The 22,965-nt window shown below is 37.7% G+C and overlaps 1 protein-coding gene across 3 annotated transcripts in view; it reads right to left on the bottom strand.

Annotated features, from left to right (window-relative positions):
* Positions 1-22,965, bottom strand: part of KLHL8 (kelch like family member 8) — a 204,553-nt gene that overhangs the window by 92,361 nt on the left and 89,227 nt on the right. For all 3 annotated transcript variants that reach the window (XM_053703373.1, XM_053703372.1, XM_053703374.1), the window contains exons 6-7: positions 20,930-21,041; positions 3,909-4,077 (exon numbers count right to left, since the gene is read on the bottom strand). In XM_053703373.1, the coding sequence (XP_053559348.1) occupies positions 3,909-4,077; positions 20,930-21,041 (281 nt within the window). The remainder of the gene's footprint in view (positions 1-3,908; positions 4,078-20,929; positions 21,042-22,965) is intronic.

The following is a 22,965-nucleotide window of genomic DNA, read 5'->3' as shown; positions in this document are numbered from 1 at the left end:
ATTAATAAACACAACACTCAGAGAAAGTCTGGCACTCACTTGCAAGTACAACAGCTAAGATTAAGAGCAAAAATGGAGGAGTTAGTTACCACATCTGGCTAAATGGTTCAAGCCCAGGGACCACATCAAGGTCACTTCCCTACTGGGTTGCTATATACATCCAAACAATGCAAACTCTTAAAATCACACAAACTGGAAACCACACAAGGGTGCACAGGCCTTATGTAAGAGTGCCAGACTTTCTCTGTGTCTTGTGTTGATTAATTAGTTTAGTATATATACACATACACACTATATATATATATATATATATATATATATATATATATTATATATATATATACACATACACACATACATACATATAGGGAGTGCAGAATTATTAGGCAAATTAGTATTTTGACCACATCATCCTCTTTATGCATGTTGTCTTACTCCAAGCTGTATAGGCTCGAAAGCCTACTACCAATTAAGCATATTAGGTGATGTGCATCTCTGTAATGAGAAGGGGTGTGGGTCTAATGACATCAACACCCTATATCAGGTGTGCATAATTATTAGGCAACTTCCTTTCCTTTGGCAAAAATGGGTCAAAAGAAGGACTTGACAGGCTCAGAAAAGTCAAAAATAGTGAGATATCTTGCAGAGGGATGCAGCACTCTTAAAATTGCAAAGCTTCTGAAGCGTGATCATCGAACAATCAAGCGTTTCATTCAAAATAGTCACCAGGGTCGCAAGAAACGTGTGGGAAAAACCAAGGCGCAAAATAACTGCCCATGAACTGAGAAAAGTCAAGCGTGCAGCTGCCAAGATGCCACTTGCCACCAGTTTGGCCATATTTCAGAGCTGCAACATCACTGGAGTGCCCAAAAGCACAAGGTGTGCAATACTCAGAGACATGGCCAAGGTAAGAAAGGCTGAAAGACGACCACCACTGAACAAGACACACAAGCTGAAACGTCAAGACTGGGCCAAGAAATATCTCAAGACTGATTTTTCTAAGGTTTTATGGACTGATGAAATGAGAGTGAGTCTTGATGGGCCAGATGGATGGGCCCGTGGCTGGATTGGTAAAGGGCAGAGAGCTCCAGTCCGACTCAGAAGCCAGCAAGGTGGAGGTGGAGTACTGGTTTGGGCTGGTATCATCAAAGATGAGCTTGTGCGGCCTTTTCGGGTTGAGGATGGAGTCAAGCTCAACTCCCAGTCCTACTGCCAGTTTCTGGAAGACACCTTCTTCAAGCAGTGGTACAGGAAGAAGTCTGCATCCTTCAAGAAAAATATGATTTTCATGCAGGGCAATGCTCCACCACACGCGTCCAAGTACTCCACAGCGTGGCTGGCAAGAAAGGGTATAAAAGAAGAAATCTAATGACATGGCCTACTTGTTCACCTGATCTGAACCCCATTGAGAACCTGTGGTCCATCATCAAATGTGAGATTTACAAGGAGGGAAAACAGTACACCTCTCTGAACAGTGTCTGGGAGGCTGTGGTTGCTGCTGCACGCAATGTTGATGGTGAACAGATCAAAACACTGACAGAATCCATGGATGGCAGGCTTTTGAGTGTCCTTGCAAAGAAAGGTGGCTATATTGGTCACTGATTTGTTTTTGTTTGTTTTGAATGTCAGAAATGTATATTTGTGAATGTTGAGATGTTATATTGGTTTCACTGGTAAAAATAAATAATTGAAATGGGTATATATTTGTTTTTTGTTAAGTTGCCTAATAATTATGCACAGTAATAGTCACCTGCACACACAGATATCCCCCTAAAATAGCTATAACTAAATACAAACTAAAAACTACTTCCAAAACTATTCAGCTTTGATATTAATGAGTTTTTTGGGTTCATTGAGAACATGGTTGTTGTTCAATAATAAAATCAATCCTCAAAAATACAACTTGCCTAATAATTCTGCACTCCCTGTATATATATATATATATATATATATATATATATATATATATATTATATATATATATATATATATATATATATATCTTGCACTGTATTGTGTGTGCTAAACCTGAAGAGCACAAGACAGCTCAGCTGAAAAAAGCAGTTAAAATCACTGTTAAATGTTCACCACTTCTGTCACATGGTGCAAAAATATGTAAGATCCAAGATGGTAACACACAGTATGAAAATACAAATCTTCACCTGTTTGCATCTGTAAAGGGTAAGAGAAAAAGTTACAGCTCAAAACAATGGCATGTGGCATGGCGAGTTGCAACCAGTCTGCTGAAGTTGTGCCCAGCAGTTTAATGTCTCTTTAAATATAGCTGCCAGGACAATGCAGAAGGATAGCTGTAAATACACTGAAAATATTTTAATGGAAACCCACACAAATCTAACTCCACGTCTTTTTCATTTCATTCTGCTGGACAGAAAATGCCTTTCTATGCACCATGTGGGTGCTTACAAATTCCATATCTGCACAATACTCACAAAGAACAGTACTATGAAGCCTGTTTTTCATTCCTGAGCTATAGACCATAGAACTAATATAAAGAGGATTATATTAGTTTATTGACCCCATAATGTCAATTACACTCGGGGTGCAAAAAAAAACTGTTTACTCCAAAAAAAAAAAAAGTCAATAAAGACCGACTATAACTATGCCCTGAAAGTTAAACATTTTAGGGTCCTGTGCTTATTAAAGGGCAATGTATTTTTTAGCATTTTAATTACATAATAAGAAAGTTTGTAATCGGTAACAACATGCCCATTATAAGCAAATAAAGGAGATCAAGCACCCAAATTCTGTAGCAAATTTATTAGACAAAGGTTGCGGTCATCAAAAAACTAAAAATAAGAGACACACAATAGAAAACAATACAAAAGAGAAGTCCTATAGTGCAGCACAAAACCCAAAGTTAATTTTAGCTCTAAAAGGACAATATGTAGTTAAAAGGCCTAAGCGATCCACACAACAGAACTCCTGTCCAGCTTGGAGGAAACCTACAAGCTGATGTGGATCACAAAATGGGGCCTACCGCTATTAGCTCACCACCCTCAGAGCAATCCAGGGGAACACCTAGGACGACCCCCATAGCCACGTTCGAGGTCGTCACTCACAGCACTGGCTTGGGTCCCGGGATTGCTCGACTCATCAATGTTGGTGTTGGACAGTTTACGGCTTAAGCCATCAGATACACAGGCTTTCTTCCAGTTACAAAGTAGGAAGTGTGGAGTGGCCTCTGCAACACTCGCATAAGACGGCACAAGGACTTCTCCATGAACGATGACTTGCCTACGTGCGTTTCACCCCCTAGGCATCAATCCTCTAGGGACTTCTTCCGGCTCTGTACTATAGAACTTCTCATTGGTATTGCATTCTATTGTATATCTCTGCTTTTGCTAAATTTTTGTTTTTGATGACAGCAACATTGTTTCTTTAACTTTGTCTAATAAATTTGCTATGTAATTTAAAAGTGCTTGATCCCCTATCTGCTTATAATGGTTATATTTGTTGCTTATTTATCCAATTGAATGCTAAAGAGAGGGTAATTCCATATGTAGGAATTGTCCTTATCAGCCTGTGGGTATTTGCATATACCTAACATTTTCAAGGTTCCAAAAAATAAAATAAAGTTTAAACACGTGATTTAAGTATAATTGCCCTTAGTTTTGTATTTTATAACATTCATCATTTAGCTCTACTTTAAAAAAGGGTTTAAAAGGGTTTCTCTTTGCTATGTAAAGGTTTAAAGGCACACTGTTTAAAAGGGGGGGGGGGGGGTGTTGCTTGTAATATATTCTTAACAGCTTTTTGCCAGAGTACATTGTACCTTTAAATCTATATTTTGTCATGAAAATAGTGTGTGTGTGTGTGTGTGTGTGTGTAATTGTTTCATATGGTTGAGAGTTATGGTTTTTGAGTACAGTGTTCCTTTAACAACTTACCATAAGAGCAATAGACCCAACACCCCCACGAGGAGTATTCATTGGAGCAACAGCCCTCCAGTTGTCACATTCAATGTCATATCTCTCAACTTCACTGAAGCAGGTGTTGTCATCCAAGCCTCCAATTGCATATATTGGGCCACCAATAGAAGACAACGCAATTCCCCTCCTGTTGGAATGAATAGGGCTTTAAAATAACTGGATCCATATAAACAAGAATTATCCTGTAAATGTACAGACTGCAGTATTCATTACAAAACACAAATGTATGTATTGATAGTTTTGCAAATATAATCAGCTGGTGACCTCATTATGATGTGTATTACCCACTAGTGAAGGGCAAAATTTTGTATCTGGCATCAATTTAAAAAACAAAATGAAAAATATAGCCACGGGCAGCAGCAAATTCTGCTATTTGTGCCACTGGATTTGTGTGAAAAGCAACACACAAAGATCTAGATTTGTACTTTCATACTAGGGCTATGTGATTAATCGTGATATGAGGGTATCAATATCTGATTTGCAAGAGAAACAAAATGGCTTCCTTACTGATCACTCCTCCAAGGGGGCAGACTAGGAAGCAGCGTCCTAAAGTGTCACCACTAATTAGTTCTACCGACGTACTCTAGTTCGCAATACATGTTCCCTCTAGCTACTAGGCAGACATGGCAAAGACTAAGCTGAACTCCAGCTCTTGCACTGCAATGTGTTGTTCAAACTGAAAGATGCCCCTATTTGCATCAAAGCTGTATGGTGAAAAATAAGGCAATAGAAATTCAGAAGGTATAAAAACCATTTATCTTTAAAATAGAAGACTTCTGCATTAAAAAGAAAAATTTGTACTGGCCTTTGTGACTATTAACGTTATTAGTTGTAGCTTGGATAGATATATATATATAGATATATATATATATTATATATATATATATATATATATATATATATATATATATATATATATATATATATATATATATATATATATATATATATATATATATATATATATGAGACCGCACTCATAGGACTTAATATCACCACCTCAATGGTATTTAATAAACAGTAACGTTTCGGGGTTTCCCCCTTTGTCAAACATGACAAAGGGGGAATAAACAGAAACGTTACTGTTTATTAAATACCATTGAGGTGGTGATATTAAGTCCTATGAGTGCGGTCTCTCTCTTTTGCTCATATTGTACATATATGTACTGCACCTAGGCATTATCAAGGAACGTGAGTGCTTGGTGACCAGAAATTTTGCGATATATATATATATATATATTTTTTTTTAACAAGCTGGCATACAATATTTTTTTATTTGACCAACTGGATCATGTTGTACATTATTACATACAATATTTATACAGAATTAAAACAGAAATTTTGTCCCTTGTATTGGGTAACAAGACTGATAACTGTATAAAAAAAAAGGTGTGCTCATGACAGTGTAATGGAGTTGTGAATATTAAGCTAGGGAGTCTCATTCTATTATCAAGAGTAAAAGCAGGAAAGATTCAGCCCTCTGTGGCAAAAGGACTGTAGTGTTAGGACCAGTCTATATTGGGGCATCTTGTAAGTGGTGACTGGCTAAGCAAAATATGACCATGGTGTGACTAAGATCCCAAATTTATTTAAAAAGAATAGTTGTCTCTTGATGTTGTTTGCAGGCATTTTTTTACAGCAGTTCAAAAAATATGTTGTGCTTTTGAAAATGGATGTGCGCTGATACCTTTTTGTGTAATTACTGGGTCATATTGGCAGCACTCCCAAAGTTGTGTATATATAAAACTTTTTTGTAAGGTGTGCTAAAAAAAAACAAATTTTGTAACTGTATAAAAGCTCCTACAAACAAAGTTACATTCACAGTTTTACAGGGGTATTAAAACTGCTCTAATGACCAACCACAATGCCACACACAGTATCAGTATACAATGCTGCATCTGACCTGATCAGTATAGTGGTTATATTAATTTTAGGAAGCTTGTACAGCAGAGTCAGCTGAACAGTGTCACTTTATCGGTACACAGGGATCTTAAGCAGGAAGTGGCAGCAGCGACTCCAGCATGGCAAGGAGACCAGATAACTTATGCATCACAGGGCTGATGAGGTACCAGGTAATTATTTACTGCCCTATTCCTGCTTTGGATTTTTTTTTAGCAACACAAGTACTTGATATTCAGTAGAAAGCAACCTGTACTTTACAGGGCAAACATTTATTTCTGTTGCACAAACTTTGTGGAAGACCTGAAGAGAACAGACGGCTTTCTACTGAATATCAAGTGCCTACAGTTTATAATATACAGTATATATTGTATGGGTTGAAAAAATATCAACCATGACAGAATTTGTAACCAAAATTACATTTAGCTTTATTAAGTTAATTTAACCGGTACCTAACGTGCTCTCCTGTGTGTGTATCCGACTAGTTTGTGTACGGACAAAATATCGGACAACTAGAGCATACTTGGGTACTGCCCTATTTTCTTGGTTCAGTCTTTGGCCTGCTGTTCCATTAAATAAAATTGTTTCAGGACTCCTATCTGTCATGAGGTGTGGGGCTTTTGAAGGGATTTTGCAATGGGAACCCAATATATAAAGAATAAATGGACGTTTAAAAAATATTTTAATAAAAAATCTCAATATTTCATCAAAAAAAAAAAAAAAAAAAAAGTGATTTTTTTTCCTCCCATATTGCACAGCCCTATTTCACACTAATAAATCTGGTGCCAAAAATACCAGAATGCTACATTCGACATTCATTTTTAAAATAAATGCCCAATACAAAATTATACCCATGGTGTTCAAGAACTGTGTTTCTCAGCCATGGTCCTCAAGTAGCCCCTATACGCCAGGTTTTCATTATAGCTTAACCAGTGCACAGGTGGTGAAGTGATCAGCTGATCTTTAATACCATAGTCATTATCCTACCTCTTACCCATCAGCTGATTATTTCACCTGTGCACTGTTTCAGCTATAATGAAAACCTGGCCTGTTGGGGGTACTGGAGGACTGCGGTTGAGAAACAATGTTCTAGAAGATGTAAAATCACACTGCAATACTACACCAGCTGGAAAGTCTATTAGGAGTAGACAATGTGTCTACATCACTAAATAAATGCTACATATAAATTACAACCGCAAAGGTTTCCCTGAAAAAAATATGCAGAATTTTTCTTTTAAATGTCAGTATAAAATAGCAGGGTTATAATACAATTTATTTATTATTATTCTTTAAAACAAACCCCTAATAAAAATGTATATACGAAACAATTGAAATTAATAATTATTCCTAAATTCTTTATATTAGTTAATATTTATATACACATTGAAATATATTATATAGAGAGCAGATTATGAATCAAATTATACACGTTTATGCTGTTATTCTATAGAACAGATCACAAAAAAATACCTTTAAAATTAACCTTACTCACAATGAATTGCATTAAAATTCCACAATAAAATACCAGAGTATGGACCTTTAACTTAACAATGCTTAGACAGACAATATAACAAAATGCTTTAACATCCAATTGCTATGCCAATTTATTTGGACTGAAATAACCTCTTTAGCTACAATAAAGGCAAATTCTAAAATATATAGTTACAAATATAAATTACTTAGCATTAAATATGACTAGTTTTAAACTACACAGGACTATGAACACAAGCTTAAAATACAAAGTATTTTATACTTTATCAGATCGCCAGTTTGAGAATTCAGTTAATATCCAAATATGTCCAACGTCATATGTTTTAGCAGAATTATGCCCATTTGTAAGAGAATTAATCTTGATAGTCTCTTATCCACAAAGAGTGTCCCAACGTATTTGTCTTACAGAAAACTGTGTTCGCACACTGGTCTCTCTATAAGCAAAAATGGCAACAGCAGGATTGCAAACAGTCACCAACCAAAATTTTTCCACCAAGATCCTCTTCTCTCTGTGCAGGGAGCTTTTGTCTGAGCCAAAACTCCTCCCCATGTCTTAATAATTCGATAGATTTTGATACGCACTTTTCACTGATTGGCTACTGGGAAATTTCATTTTCAACAGTCAAATGCCTTTTGGTTGCAATACTGGATTTACTGTTTAATATAGATTCATATATAGTTTTATTCAATATACTATATTATCTAATATTAATAAGTCATATGTTCCACGTGTATTGGATTATATCATACTATTTACCCTGAGTATTTCAAGACTAGATATGATATATTTCTTATAATATTTTAGAAGATGCCTTTAATGTTGCATCTGATTATTGTTGTCCCAGATTTATATGAATACAGTATGCTCCACATTCAGTGCACCTCTTGCTGAGTGCACAAAAACATAAGACACAATTTATAGCACCAACTACACATGCACTTGTCAGATGCCTAAAAAAATAAAAAGAATAGGTTGTTAATTTGGAAATAAATTGGACATTTTAAATTGACTGTATAGCTACTTATTAAATTCAGCAAATTTTCATATTTAATGTTATACAACTAGACAATCTCATATCCATTTATTTGTACCTACTATTTAAATAGTCTGAGGCACAATGTTAATGTTTGAAAACTATATATATGATTTGTCCAAACTTCGAATCCTTAAGACTTCTAGGTTTTCAAAAATACATAGGTTAAGACATGTTGAAACCTTGATTCTTAGGCTTTCAGCTTCCCATATTACCTTTCTTAGGCATAGACAATCTCCCAGATTCATATGTTCATATTTAATATGTGTCTGAATATATACAGTATATATCCATTTGAGTATCTTAAACTACATGAAAATTAGGCATAAATTCTTTATCTGAGATCTAGTTTCTCATGTCATACAGAGACATAAAACGCCAGCTCGTCTGGGAGATGTATATTGGGGGCTTAGAATGGGAGAATTTTTCACCTATATGCTAAGGGATATTTCCTGGGAGTATGTTTGTACATTCCACTATTTTTACAGACGGAGCAACTGGTTTTTCAGGTAGGGAAAAAAATCTGAACACAGGCCTCCTTTGAAATGGATAATTGGGACATTTTGGCTTGTAATGTGACTAGAATGCACAGCAGGTGGTCTGTGTCATCCTGAGATTTTGCAGATGTGGGGTTTTTTGTTCTCAGATGTTCTGTTAATCAGGAAATAGGGGGGTTGGGGCCATAGTGAGACTAATTCATATCAAATTAGATTTTTGCTAAAATTAAATATTAGATTCTATGATCTGTAGTTTATTTAAGGTTACTTCACAGATACCCTGACAAATTATACTAGTTGTTTAAATACTTAATACGTTACTTAAATTTTGTCTCCATAAGGTAATGAGAAATGTAGTTTCTCATCTTTTCTCCTCTGCCAAAATTCCACTGAGTTTCTAGGAAGTAATGGGCTCCACAATGTTGAAACCAAGACTAAAAAGTCTTGCTTTGTAAAGAGAGAGAAAAAAAACACACACTATGAATAAAATAAACATGGTAGCGCCCATTACATTATAGAAACTAAACTTTAGACTTATTTCTTACATATTTAAATAACCAATATATTTATTTAAAAATACTTGTACATATTGTCATGCTAGTTTTTGCTTTGAATACATCATATCTTGCATTTATTTACTGTCACTTTAAAAAAAAAAAAAAACAACACAGAACAAGTGACTGTTGAGAAGCAGCAGTGTTAATAACATACTACAATGTCTTGTTCTGTGCCAAACTGAATTATTTGTACAGCAGCATTTAATGGTGCTTTGACAGCTATAATAGGCGGTATGTTTCCAGCAGCATATAATCACGCTCATAAAAGGCTTCATACAGCTCTCTTGCCCTTTCACTAAATAGCTGCTGGCAGGTTTTACTTTTTCCAATCAGTTTATCTAAGATTACTTACTACTAAGGTTACAGGGAAAGCATTTTTAGCAGAATTGTAATGGTTAAATCAATTCAAAACAAGACTATCCAATATAGTGTTTAGTGATACAAAAATTTAAAATAAATAAATAATATTATTTCAAAAGATTTTATCTGTTATAAAATGCAGAGTTGATTTAAAGATGCAGAGATAAATTAAAATGACATTAAACATCTCTTGCTTTTGTTTAGAGGCTGACTGACTCATTCCAAAGAGGGACTTTCCCTCTTTCAAATAAAAGGTACTGTGGTAAATTAACTAAACAGGGAGAGAATCCATAATAGCCCTCTCTGGCTCCAAAAAAACTCCCAAGCGTCCAGTGGAACAGGAGATCACCACTCTTAGCTTTCTCATTGGAAGGTTCAGTTGTTCAGAGATGATGAGAGAGCCAGATCAATAGGGGACTGCTTTATGCATGGACACTCAAAACAAGAATAAAAGGAATTTAATAGTATAAAAACCCAATATTCTCTTACTCATTTTAACAGTACCTGAAGCAAAATAGATTTAGCATTATCGAACATATGGGAGGGTTTAACAATCTGGAGACAAAAAGGAACAAAAAACAGTAGGGGAGATAGACCAAGGATCTGCAACATATTTAACAAATGACAAATCCCAGAGTTCTGTTGAGGGAGGGGCAGCTTTAGACCACCCTATATAAAGTTAGGGAACGTTTTATGCCTCCACCTGAGCTACACAATGGGAGCAATCTTTTACTTGGATATGAAAGTTTAGATTTAGATAACAGAGAAAGAGAAGGGCTCTCTCAGGAACAAACAGCAGTTCAATCGCTTGTTCTATGCCGATTTACCACCTGGGAGCAGCCTCTCCTAACCAATTAGTGTTTTTCACAGTGAAATTTCTGATCCAATCCGAAATACCAGGCAATCCCTCTCTGAACAAAGAACATGGCAACCCCAGAAAAAAAAAATGTTTCGGCCTTCATTGGGCCTCGTAAATCAGGTTCAGCCATATCCCTCTATAAACAATGGCCAAGGAGTCCCTGTCTGGCTTTCTCCTCATCACCCATAGGGAGACTTCCTCAGGGTCATATTACAAATACATACACAGAAAGAGAAGCACTCTCTCAGCAATGAACAACAGCTCAATAGCTCGTTCTATGGTGATTGTCCACCTGGGAGGAGCCTCTCCTAGCCCAATAGTATTTGTCACAGTGAAGAACTTTCCTTAAGTATATCCGATTTAGATAAATGTATATGTAGTGCTTTAAAAGGCTTATCCAAGCCCAGCTGCAAAGAAGCTGCTAGATGGGAAAACAGTTAAAAGTCTAAAGACATACTGCATAATATACGGCAACAGTATGAAGCAGGAGTATAACAGCCTGCCACTGTAAACAGACTGAATGATGTGTGTAAATGCAACGGTGCCGCATAAAAATATGCTGTGTGCCAGAAAAGGTGAGTTGAAAATAGAAACACCAAAAGACTGGATGTTTGGCTTGTACTGTAAATTACATATAATGGTTGTAAACAAGTATGAGCAGATAGATATTGGTCTAGAGAGTGAAAACAACTGTTCAATCCCAACTGCACCAAAAGGGGTAGGTAACTGTGCCCACCCGACTTACTGAGAGAGGAGATGGAGTCAGGAATTTCCTGTACAGAAGGGGAAACCTCATGCAGAGAGTGTGGCAGCTGTAAAATCCTCATTCCAGCTCCCAAAAATAAAAGGGGAATTTTAAACAACTTTCCAGTTTACGCCCATTATCAAATTTGCTTAGTCGTCCTGGTATCCTTTGTTAAAGAATAATCCTAGGGGAGCTCAGGAGCCTGTCTTTAGCCGTCTGGCAGTAGTGTTTGCAACTACGTATAACATGACTAAACAATGTTACAAACACTGCTGCCATAGACTTCCAAGAGACAAGTGCACACTCCTGAGCTCCAATCAGCCTACTCAGTGCAAGATTTATTATTGCTATTCTGCTATATTTGCCCCAAAAAATGCGTATGAGAAATAATGCTTTTAATGCCTAAAATTGTGCAAGTTCGACAAATATTCTCCTACTCTGTTCCCATTCTTCTTGGAGAACATGTGCTCCAAAAAAAAGGGTTAAATTAGATCCTTTTAGTTGTATTTTTCAAAGTACTCATCATTAATTCAACTAGTTACAAATTTATCATTTCTTTTCTCCTATAGAGGACTGAAAATTCTACTGAAAATGTGTAAAGAGGAAGTGATAAATGGTGAGCAAATAAAAAAAAACCTGCACATATACTATTCTGCTCCCAAAAAACAGAAAAAAGGAAATGTATGCTTACCTGATAAATTGATTTCTTTTACGATATACCGAGTCCACGGGTTTCATCCTTACTTGTGGGATATAATCTTCCTGTTAACAGGAAGTGGCAAAGAGCACCACAGCAGAGCTGCTATATAGATCCTCCCTCAACTCCTCCCCCCAGTAATTCGACCGAAGGTATAGGAAGAGAAAGGGAAAAACTAAAAAGGTGCAGAGGTGACTGAAGTTTAGAAAAAATAAATCCTGTCCCAAAATGACAGGGTGGGCCGTGGACTCTGTATAGCGTAAAATAAATCAATTTATCAGGTAAGCATAAATTTCCTTTTCTTTTACAAGATTTACAGAGTCCACGGGTTTCATCCTTACTTGTGGGATACCAATACCAAAGCTTTAGGACATGGATGAAAGGGAGGGATAAGACAGGAACCTAAATGGAAGGAACCACTGCTTGAAGCACCTTTCTCCCAAAAATAGCCTCAGAAGAAGCAAAAGTATCAAATTTGGAAAATTTGGAAAAAGTATGAAGGGAGGACCAAGTCGCAGCCTTACAAATCTGTTCAACAGAAGCATCGTTTTTAAAGGCCCATGTGGAAGCCACAGCTCTATTGGAATGAGCCGTAATTTTTTCAGGAGGCTGCTGTCCAGCAGTCTTGTATGCCAGGCGGATGATGCTTTTCAGCCAAAAAGAGAGAGGTAGCCGTAGCTTTTTGACCACTACGTTTTCCAGAATAAACAAACAGAGAAGATGTTTGACGGAAATCCTTGCTTGCTTGTAAATAAGATTTTAAAGAACGAACCACGTCCAAGTTATGTAACAGACGTTCCTTCTTAGAGGAAGGATTAGGACACAAGGAAAGAAACACAATTTCCTGATTAATATTCTTATTTGAAACAACCTTAGGAAGGACTCCAGGTTTAGTACGCAAAAACACCATATCAGAATGGAATATAAGATAAGGGGAATCACATTGTAACGCAGAAAGCTTGGAAACTCTTCGAGCAGAAGAGATAGCAACTAAAAACAAAACTTTCCAAGATAACATCTTAATATCTATGGAATGCATGGGTTCAAACTGAACCCCTTGAAGAACATTAAGAACTAAATTCCAACTCCATGGCGGAGCAATAGGTTTAAACACAGGCTTGATCCTGATTAAAGCCTGACAAAATTCCTGAACGTCTGGGACATCTGCCAGACGCTTGTGAAGAAAAATTGACAAAGCAGAAATTTGTCCCTTTAAGGAACTAGCTGATAATCCTTTCTCCAATCCTTCTTGGAGAAAAGACAGAATCCTAGGAATCCTAACCTTACTCCACGGAGTATCCCTTGGATTCACACTAATAAAGATATTTACGCCATATCTTATGATAAATTTTTCTAGTGACCGGCTTGCGAGCCTGAATCAGAGCATCAATAACCGACTCAGAGAAACCTCGCTTAGATAAAATCAAGCATTCAATCTCCAACCAGTCAGCTGCAGAGAAGTTAGATTTGGATGTTGGAACGGACCTTGAATGAGAAGGTCCTGTCTCAATGGCAGTTTCCACGGTGGCAGAGACGACATGTCCACTAGATCTGCATACCAGGCGCTATTAGGATTACTGAAGCCCTCTCCTGTTTGATTCTTGCAATCACACGAGGTAGGAGAGGAAAAGGTGGAAACACATAAGCCAGGTTGAACGACCATGGTACTGCTAGAGCATCTATCAGTACAGCCTGGGGATCCCTTGACCTGGATCCGTAACGTGGAAGTTTGGCATTCTGTCAAGATGCCATCAGATCCAATTCCGGCGTGCCCCATTGATGAATCAAAGTTGCAAACACCTCCGGATGGAGTTCCCACTCCCCGGATGAAAAGTCTGACAACTTAGAAAATCCGCTTCCTATTTCTCCACTCCTGGGATATAGATCGCTGATAGATGGCAAGAGTGTGTCTCCGCCCATCGGATTATCTTTGATACTTCTATCATCGCTAGATAACTCCTTGTTCCCCCCTGATGATTGATATATGCCACAGTCGTGATATTGTTCGACTGGAATCTTATGAATTTGGCTGAAGCCAACTGAGGCCACGCCTGAAGCGCGTTGAATATCGCTTTCAGTTCCAGAATATTGATTGGCAGATGAGACTCCACCTGAGTCCACACACCCTGAGCCTTCAGGGAATTCCAGACTGCACTCCAGCCCAGGAGGCTGGCGTCCGTCGTAACTATTACCCAAGATGGCGTGCGGAAGCACATCCCCTGGGACAGATGGTCCTGTGACAACCACCACAGAAGAGAGAGTTTCTGGTCTCTTGGTCCAGATTTATCTGAGGAGATAATTCGCATAATCCCCATTCCACTGACTGAGCATGCACAGTTGTAGTGGTCTGAGATGAAAGCGAGCAAACAGGATGATATCCATTGCTGCTACCATGAGTCCGATGACTTCCATACACTGAGCCACTGATGGCCGATGAATGGACTGCAGAGCTCGGCAAGTATTTAGAATCTTTGATTTTCTGACCTCCGTCAGAAATATTTTCATGTTTACCGAGTCTATCAGAGTTCCTAGGAATAGCACTCTGTCTGTGGAACTAGTGAACTCTTTTCTACGTACACTTTCCAACCATGAGTTCTTAGAAATGACAACACGATGTCCGTGTGAGATTTGGCCAGATGATAAGTTGACGCCTGGATCAAGATATCGTCCAGATAGGGCGCCACTGCTATGCCTCGCGGCCTGAGAACCACTAGAAGGGACCCTAGAACCTTTGTGAAGATCCTGGGAGCCGTGGCCAACCCAAAGGGAAGAGCCACAAACTGATAATGTTTGTCCTGAAAGGCAAATCTTAGGAATTGATGATGATCCTTGTGGATAGGAATGTGAAGATATGCATCCTTTAGGTAAACAGTGGTCATATATTGACCCTCCTGGATCATTGGCAAAATTGGACGAATGGTCTCCATCTTGAACAATGGGACTCTGAGAAATTTGAGATCTAAAATTGGTCTGAAGGTTCCCCCTTTTTTGGGAACCACGAATAGGTTTGAGTAGAACCCCTGACCCTTTTCCAGCTCTGGAACTGGGCAAATTACACCCATTGTGTAGAGGTCTTTTACACAGCGTAAGAATGCCTCTCTTTTTGTCTGGTCTACAGACAAACGTGAAAGATGAAATCTTCCCCTTGGGGGAAAATCTTTGAATTCCAGTTGGTACCCCATGGTCACAATTTCCAATGCCCAGGGATCCTGTACATCCCTTGCCCAAGCAAAGAAAGAAAGTCTGCCCCCTACGGTCCCGGATCGGGGGCTGCCCTTTCATGCTGTCTTGGTAGCAGCAGCGGGCTTCTTGGTTTGTTTACCTTTATTCCAGGCCTGGTTAGGCCTCCAGACCGACTTGGATTGAGCAAAGTTCCCTTCCTGCTTAGTGGAGGAAGAGGAAGCAGAGGGTACGCCTTTAAAATTTCAAAAGGAACAAAAATTATTCTGTTAACCCCTCATCTTGAGAGACTTGTCCTGAGGTAGGGCATGACCCTTACCTCCAGTAATGTCAGAAATGATTTCCTTCAGCTCAGGCCCAAATAGGGTCTTACCTTTGAAAGGAATAGCTAAAAGCTTAGACTTGAATGAAACATCAGCAGACCTCGATTTTAGCCATAACGCTCTGCGCGCCAGGATGGCAAAGCCTGCGTTTTTCGCTGCTAATTTAGCAATTTGAAAAGCAGCATAAAGCTGCATAAGGCTAATTTAAGAGCCTTTATTTTGTCTAAAATGTCCTCTAAAGGTATCTCCACCTTCAGAGACTCTTCCAAGGCGTCAAACCAAAAAGCCGCTGCAGTAGTTACTGGAACAATGCAGGCTGTAAGAGAAAACCCTGGTGAACAAATAGCTTCTTTAGAAGACCCTCTAATTTTTTATCCATAGGGTCTTTAAAAGCACAACTGTCCTCAATGGGTATAGTTGTACGCTTGGCTAGAGTAGATATAGCTCCCTCTACCTTAGGGACCAATTGCCAGGAGTCCCGTATGGTGTCAGATATAGGAAACATCTTCTTAAAGTTAGGAGGGGGAGAAACCGGTATACCTGGTCTATCCCATTCCCTCTTAACTTCCGAAATTCTTTTAGGAACCGGAAAAACATCTGTTTAAGTAGGTACTTCTAGATATTTGTCCATTTTACACAATTTTTCCGGGGGAATTGTGATAGGATCACAATCATCCAGAGTTGCCAAAACCTCCCTGAGCAATAGGCGGAGGTGTTCCAGTTTAAATTTAAAGGACGTGATGTCCGAATCTGTCTGAGATAACACATTTCCTGACTCTGAAAGTTCCCCCTCAGACATAAAATCCCTAACCCACAAATCAGAGCATTGTGAGGGTGCATCGGAAATAGCCACTAAGGCATCAGAGGGTTCAGTATTTACATTAATAACTGACCTACTGCGTTTACCCTGCAAACCTGGCAGTTTAGATAATACCTCTGTAATAGTAGTAGACATAACTGCAGCCATATCTTGCAAAGTAAAAGAAGTAGACGCACTAGAGGTACTTGGCGTCGCTTGTGTGGGCGTTAAAGGTTGTGACACTTGGGGAGAATTGGATGGCATATCCTGATTCTCTTCAGACTGAGAATCATCCTTAGGCACACTTTCATTACCTAAAATATGATCTTTACAGTGTAGGGCCCTTTCAGTACAAGAAGGACACAACATAAGAGGGGGTTCCACAATGGCTTTTAAACACATAGAAAACTGACTTCCCATGTCAGACATGTTGGACAGACTAGTAATAACAGCACAAGTCGTTCACAATCTTTATTATATAAGAAAAACAATTCAGCAAAAAAAAACAAGTACTGCGCCTTTAAGAATAAAAAGTGTACACTGTTTTTTTCAAAGTCGCTAAAACATTATGCAAAATGATAAATTTTGAAGATGTGTGAACCTAAAGTGCAACCGGATATTGCACCACAGGTAATAGGAGTTAACCCTTTAATTAAAGTAAGTTAGGCAGTAAAAACGTTCTGCAGTAAAATACAACTAAATTGTTTCTGCACCTCTGCTGTGGCGCCTACCTGCCCCCAAAGACCTACTAATACGATCTGGTCCCACTCCGAAACACAGCCTCACAGTCTGGTCCCAACCGGAGCTAATGGCTTCTGTTCTCTCAAGAATCTAACTGCGCACTGAGGTGCGAAAATTAGGCCCCGCCCATCATGTCTGATGAGCCGAAAAACTTAAGAAACCGCATGGGAAGCAGTTTAAACAACCGAACAAGAAATAAATGTGAAATATACATGCCATGTGAACCCCTCAGATAAAAATAAGGTCAGCCTTGATAAGCCCTATATTCGTTAATATTAAGCGTTTCCTAGGCTGCCCCAGTGTCTAAAACCACATAGCCCTTAAGTATCCCATGTTTATCTCTAGTAGGGATAATTATACACAGGTTGCTACAGTACGACCCTAACAAGGATTACTGCTCACCCTTTCCCAGCATGGGGAATATGTCAGCCAAATTCTGATATACCAGGTCTCCTCAGAATGTAAATGACTGCACATATCTTAATACTGCTTGCAGCAAGAAACGTTCCCTCATACTGAAGATTTCTCCTGTACTTCCTCAGCAAATCTTGTAGGAACCAACATGGATCTTAGTTACAACTGCTAAGATCATCAGACTCAAGGCAGAATTCTTCTATGTCCTGCCTGAGGAAAAAACAGTACTCTCCGGTACCATTTAAAATAAAAAATTCTTGATTGAAGAAAACTAAAAACTATCATTGTATCACCACATAAACTTTACCCTTCCTATTGCTAGCATAGGCAAAGAGAATGACTGGGGGGAGGAGTTAAGGGAGGAGCTATATAGCAGCTCTGCTGTGGTGCTCTTTGCCACTTCCTGTTAACAGGTAAGGATGAAACCCGTGGACTCGGTATATCTTGTAAAAGAAAAATGGAATACACAAAAAACAAAATAGGTGTATATGTGCGCTACAAAGCTAAGGGATTGATATTTCTCTTATCAAAATGGTGTATTACCTAGAACTATTAACTAGAACCCATTGGTCGTTGTAATAATTAAAAAAAAAATCATATGATTAAATACAAAAATGTAGTTTTTAATTGCTATGCAAAAATAGTTAAATACCATAATATGTTAGTGCAATAAGTAAACATGCGTTATATCCAACATATGACAGGTCATATATCCAAGTACATTTATATTAAAACAATTTACCACCTTAGACAATTGCAAATATATATTTGATTGTACTTAAAAAAGGCGTGTGTATAGTTTACACTCAATAAGTTATTCTTATGAGCAAGACTGTGGTGGAAAAAACATAGGCGTATTAAAGACTATAATAGAATTATGCTGACTTGTTAGTTGAGGACTTTCAGAGCTCGTCCAGACGTTCCAACAAAGTACCACACTATAACGGGCTACTACACCTCTACGCGCCTACCTTACTCCAGTATTGAACACTTGCCGTTTGTTCCGCCGGGCACAGGTGTCTGGCTGGCTCCGTTTAGTTGGTTCTTCCGGGTTGGTGATGTCACTATCTCCGTGTACCACTATGTAAAGTAGTTCCGTGGCGGTATAAAAAAACAAACACACACATATCTATCTATCTATGTATATAACAAATCGGAAAGAGATCTGAAAGTCCTCAACTAACAAGTCAGCATAATTATATTATAGAATTTAATACACTTATGTTTTTTTCACCACAGTCTTACTCATAAGAACTTATTGAGTGTAAACAGATCAGGAACTATACACACGCCTTTTATTAAAAAGGACTTTAGAAGTACAATCAAATATAAAATATTTGCAATTGACTAAGGTGGTAAATTGTTTTAATATAAAATGTTTTAATACAAATGTACTTAGATATATAACCGGTCATATGATGGATATAACGCATGTTTACTTATTGCACTAACATATTAGCGTATTTTTTAGTGTATTTTTTTCTTTTTTAACTATTTTTGCATAGCAATTAAAAACTACATTTTTGTATTTTATCATATCGGATTTTTGGAATTATTACAACGACCAATGGGTTCTAGTTATTAGTTCTAGATAGTAGTTCTAGGTAATACACCATTTTGATAAGATAAATATCAATCCCTTAGCTTTGAAGCGCACATATACACCTCTATTTTATGTTTTTTGTGTACTCCTGAAAATGCGTGCATTAAAGTTCTCTATAATTGCTAAGGAGAACAGCATTAGAAACCTATTCTCTACCAGTTGTATAATTTTACAAAAAAGGGCTCTTTAAGGCATAAAAAATATATATAACAAAAGGGCAAAAATAATGTATATTGGAGCGTAATAATAATAATAATAATATATAAAAAGTGCTAAAATAGAAGCGCAAAAACAATGAAAACAGATCTATTTTCTTTCATGACAGTTTGTTGAACCTACTAGTGGAGCTGTATAAATATTTCAATTGGTTTATATATGACTTACAAGGAGAATAGTTGCTTATTTTCATTGATAATTAAGGCGCAAATTAGCATGCACTTCTAGCAATATTTTCTAATTGTAATTACTTCTAGTATAACATAGATGTTGGTGGAATAGCCACAAGTTATTTACCTATATTACCACTGGCCTCTATCAAAGTTAATTACAGATAGTCCGTAACTGTGACAGTATCCATTGTTACTTACGTTGGAGGTTTATCGGCAGAGACTTAACAGAACAATATTAGCTTTATAATAGATTTGTACCTACTCCACTGGGCATTATACTTTGTTGTATAATAACGGGGAGGGTCTAACCCGTATTATCCGCTTTGCCTAGTAATATAATTATCAGCGGGCAGCGTCCTATGACACTAGCGTAACCGCTCGGATATTGTAGCTATTTACCTCCGAATATATGTGTACGAATTGCTGATATACTTAGAGTCAGCGACATAGCCCTATACTACAAACATATCATTATTGATCCAAATGATCTTTAACTATCTGACAGTCCGTAACTGCAATACCCTCTAACATATTCTGTATTAGTGGTCTAACAACAGCATACCTAACGGTACTCTATAAGCTTCTCAAGAGATCTGAATTCACACAATTGGTAAACTGTCTTTCCATTAGGAAAGTGGGTCAACCTCTTCCTATAAGCATAGTACTTGTATTATTTATGAATAATAAAAAGGACACTTATTACATTACTTGCACTATCAGATGTAGATACCGTATGAGGGTAGTATTACTAATTAATAACACTTTGTGGTACCTTATCTCTGCTTAACTACGTACTACTCATCACTAAAGACATTAACACAGAAGACGTATTAAAGCCGATACACCATAGGACTATTCCCTTGTCCTGTATCCATATAAGTAGTTGAGTGCTAACTTGTACACGCTTTTCGTAATACCAATCCGTCTGGAGAAATTTATCTTTACATCTACAACAACAGTGATTTGATAAATTTGAGCACACAGATGCGCTTCTCTAAAGGAGAGCTGAGGAGAATTCTCCTTGAACTTGATAAAACTACCCCTTAGGGTTTCTCTTCATTAAAAGATACCAAGAGAGCAAAGCAAAATTTGATAATAAAAGTAATTGAAAAAGATATTTAAAAATTATATGCTCTCTTAATCACGAATGTTTAAATTTAACTTTACTGTCCTTTTAAGCATTAAGACAAATGGGATAAGGAGCAGATCCCCTAAAGAAAATTCAGAAACAGGAGGCAGAATGAAGTAAGCCAGAGGAAGAGGTGTTTCCTATTCAATAGTTTTAGTTTCTGCCTTTCTCCAAGTGATTGCTTAATATTGGCCCATTGTTAATTAATCATTGTGTGCGTAACATGTGGTCACAACGAATGTGAGATAATCCAGTTTATTACCTCTTTGTATTCATTGAGGCTTTCATCATCCATTTATTAGTCATGGGATCAAATACCTCCATGCTTCCTAAATGTTCGTTCCCATCGTGTCCACCAACTGCATAGACCTTACCTGAAAAGCATACCAAGAAAAATGTAAGTGTCTGAACATTCCCTTAATGTCATATAACTTCATTATCAATGGTGCAGATTTTGCATTTTAAGTCTCATACCAAATTTGAATTCCTATTTTCATTATGAAACTACCAAACAACATTCAGTCCATAACTGCAATTTCCCTTTATCCAACAAGCTTTATGACTGCACCCTGATGATAATGCCAGGTAAAATTACTATATATAATGCTCTGAAAAAGGAAAATAAGTTGTGAGCTTGAATGAAAGTTCTTTGACCTATACAAAATGTAATCTTGCTTGGCTTAAAGGAACAGGATACCAAAATATTGAAGCAATTGAAAGTGATGCAGCATAGCTGTAAAAAGCAGACTAGAAAATATCACCTAAACATCTCTATGTAAAAAAGGAAATTTATGCTTACCTGATAAATTAATTTCTTCTACGATACGACGAGTCCACGGATTTCATCCTTACTTGTGGGATATTATCCTCCTGCTAACAGGAAGTGGCAAAGAGCACCACAGCAGAGCTGTATATATAGATCCTCCCTTCCCTCCACCCCCAGTCATTCGACCGAAGGTTTTAGGAAGAGAAAGGAAAAGCTAAAAGGTGCAGAGGTGACTGAAGTGTAAAAAATAAAATATAATCCTGTCTTAAAATGACAGGGAGGGCCGTGGACTCGTATCGTAGAAGAAATCAATTAGGTAAGCATAAATTTCCTTTTCTTCTACAAGATATGACGAGTCCACGGATTTCATCCTTACTTGTGGGATACAATACCAAAGCTACAGGACACGGATGAAAGGGAGAGACAAGACAGAGACCTAAACGGAAGGCACCATTGCTTGAAGAACTTTTCTCCCAAAAACAGCCTTAGAAGAAGCAAAAGTATCAAATTTGTAAAATTTTGAAAAAGTATGAAGGGACAACCAAGTCGCAGCCTTACAAAATCTGTTCAACAGATGCATCGTTTTTAAAGGCCCATGTGGAAGCCACAGCCCTAGTAGAATGAGACGTTATTCTTTCAGGAGGCTGCTGTCCAGGAGTCTCATATGCCAGGCGGATGATACTCCTCAGCCAAAAAGAAAGAGGTAGCCGTAGCTTTCTGACCCCTACACTTTCCAGAATAAACTATGAATAATGAAGAAGATTGACGGAAATCCTTGGTTGCCTGTAAGTAAAACTTCAAGGCACGGACCACGTCCAGATTATGTAACAGACGCTCCTTCTTGGAAGAAGGACTAGGACACAAGGAAGGAACAACAATTTCCTGATTAATATTCTTATTTGAAACAACCTTAGGAAGAAATCCACTTTGGTATGCAAAACCACCTTATCAGAATGAAATATAAGATAAGGCGAATCATATTGTAACGCTGAAAGCTCCAAAACTCTTCGAGCAGAAGAAATAGCAACCAAAAACAAAAAACTTTCCAAGATAACAATTTAATATCTATGGAATGCATGGGTTCAAACTGAACCCCTTGAAGAACACTAAGAACTAAATTCAAACTCCAGGGAGGAGTAATTGGTCTAAATACAGACTTAATTCTGGATAAAGCCTGACAAAAAGACTGAACATCTGGCACATCTGCCAAACGTTTGTGAAGCAAAATTGAAAAAGCAGAAATCTGTCCCTTTAAGGAACTTGCTGATAACCCTTTCTCCAATCCTTCTTGGAGAAAAGACAGAATCTTGGGAATCTTAACTTTACTCCATGAGTAACCCTGGGATTCACACCAATAAAGATAAATATTTACGCCATATCTTATGATAGATCTTTCTAGTAACAGGCTTACGAGCCTGTATCAAAGTATTGGATGACCGAATCAGAGAAACCCCGCTTAGATAAAATCAAGCGTTCAATCTCCAAGCAGTCAGCTGCCGAGAATGTAGATTTGGATGCAGGAAAGGACCTTG

This window comes from Bombina bombina, chromosome 2 (genome assembly GCF_027579735.1).
Source record: "Bombina bombina isolate aBomBom1 chromosome 2, aBomBom1.pri, whole genome shotgun sequence".
In the NCBI taxonomy this organism is placed as follows: Eukaryota; Metazoa; Chordata; class Amphibia; order Anura; family Bombinatoridae; genus Bombina; species Bombina bombina.
The sequence above is the reverse complement of the archived record's forward strand: the minus strand, read 5'-3'. Positions and strand labels throughout refer to the sequence as shown.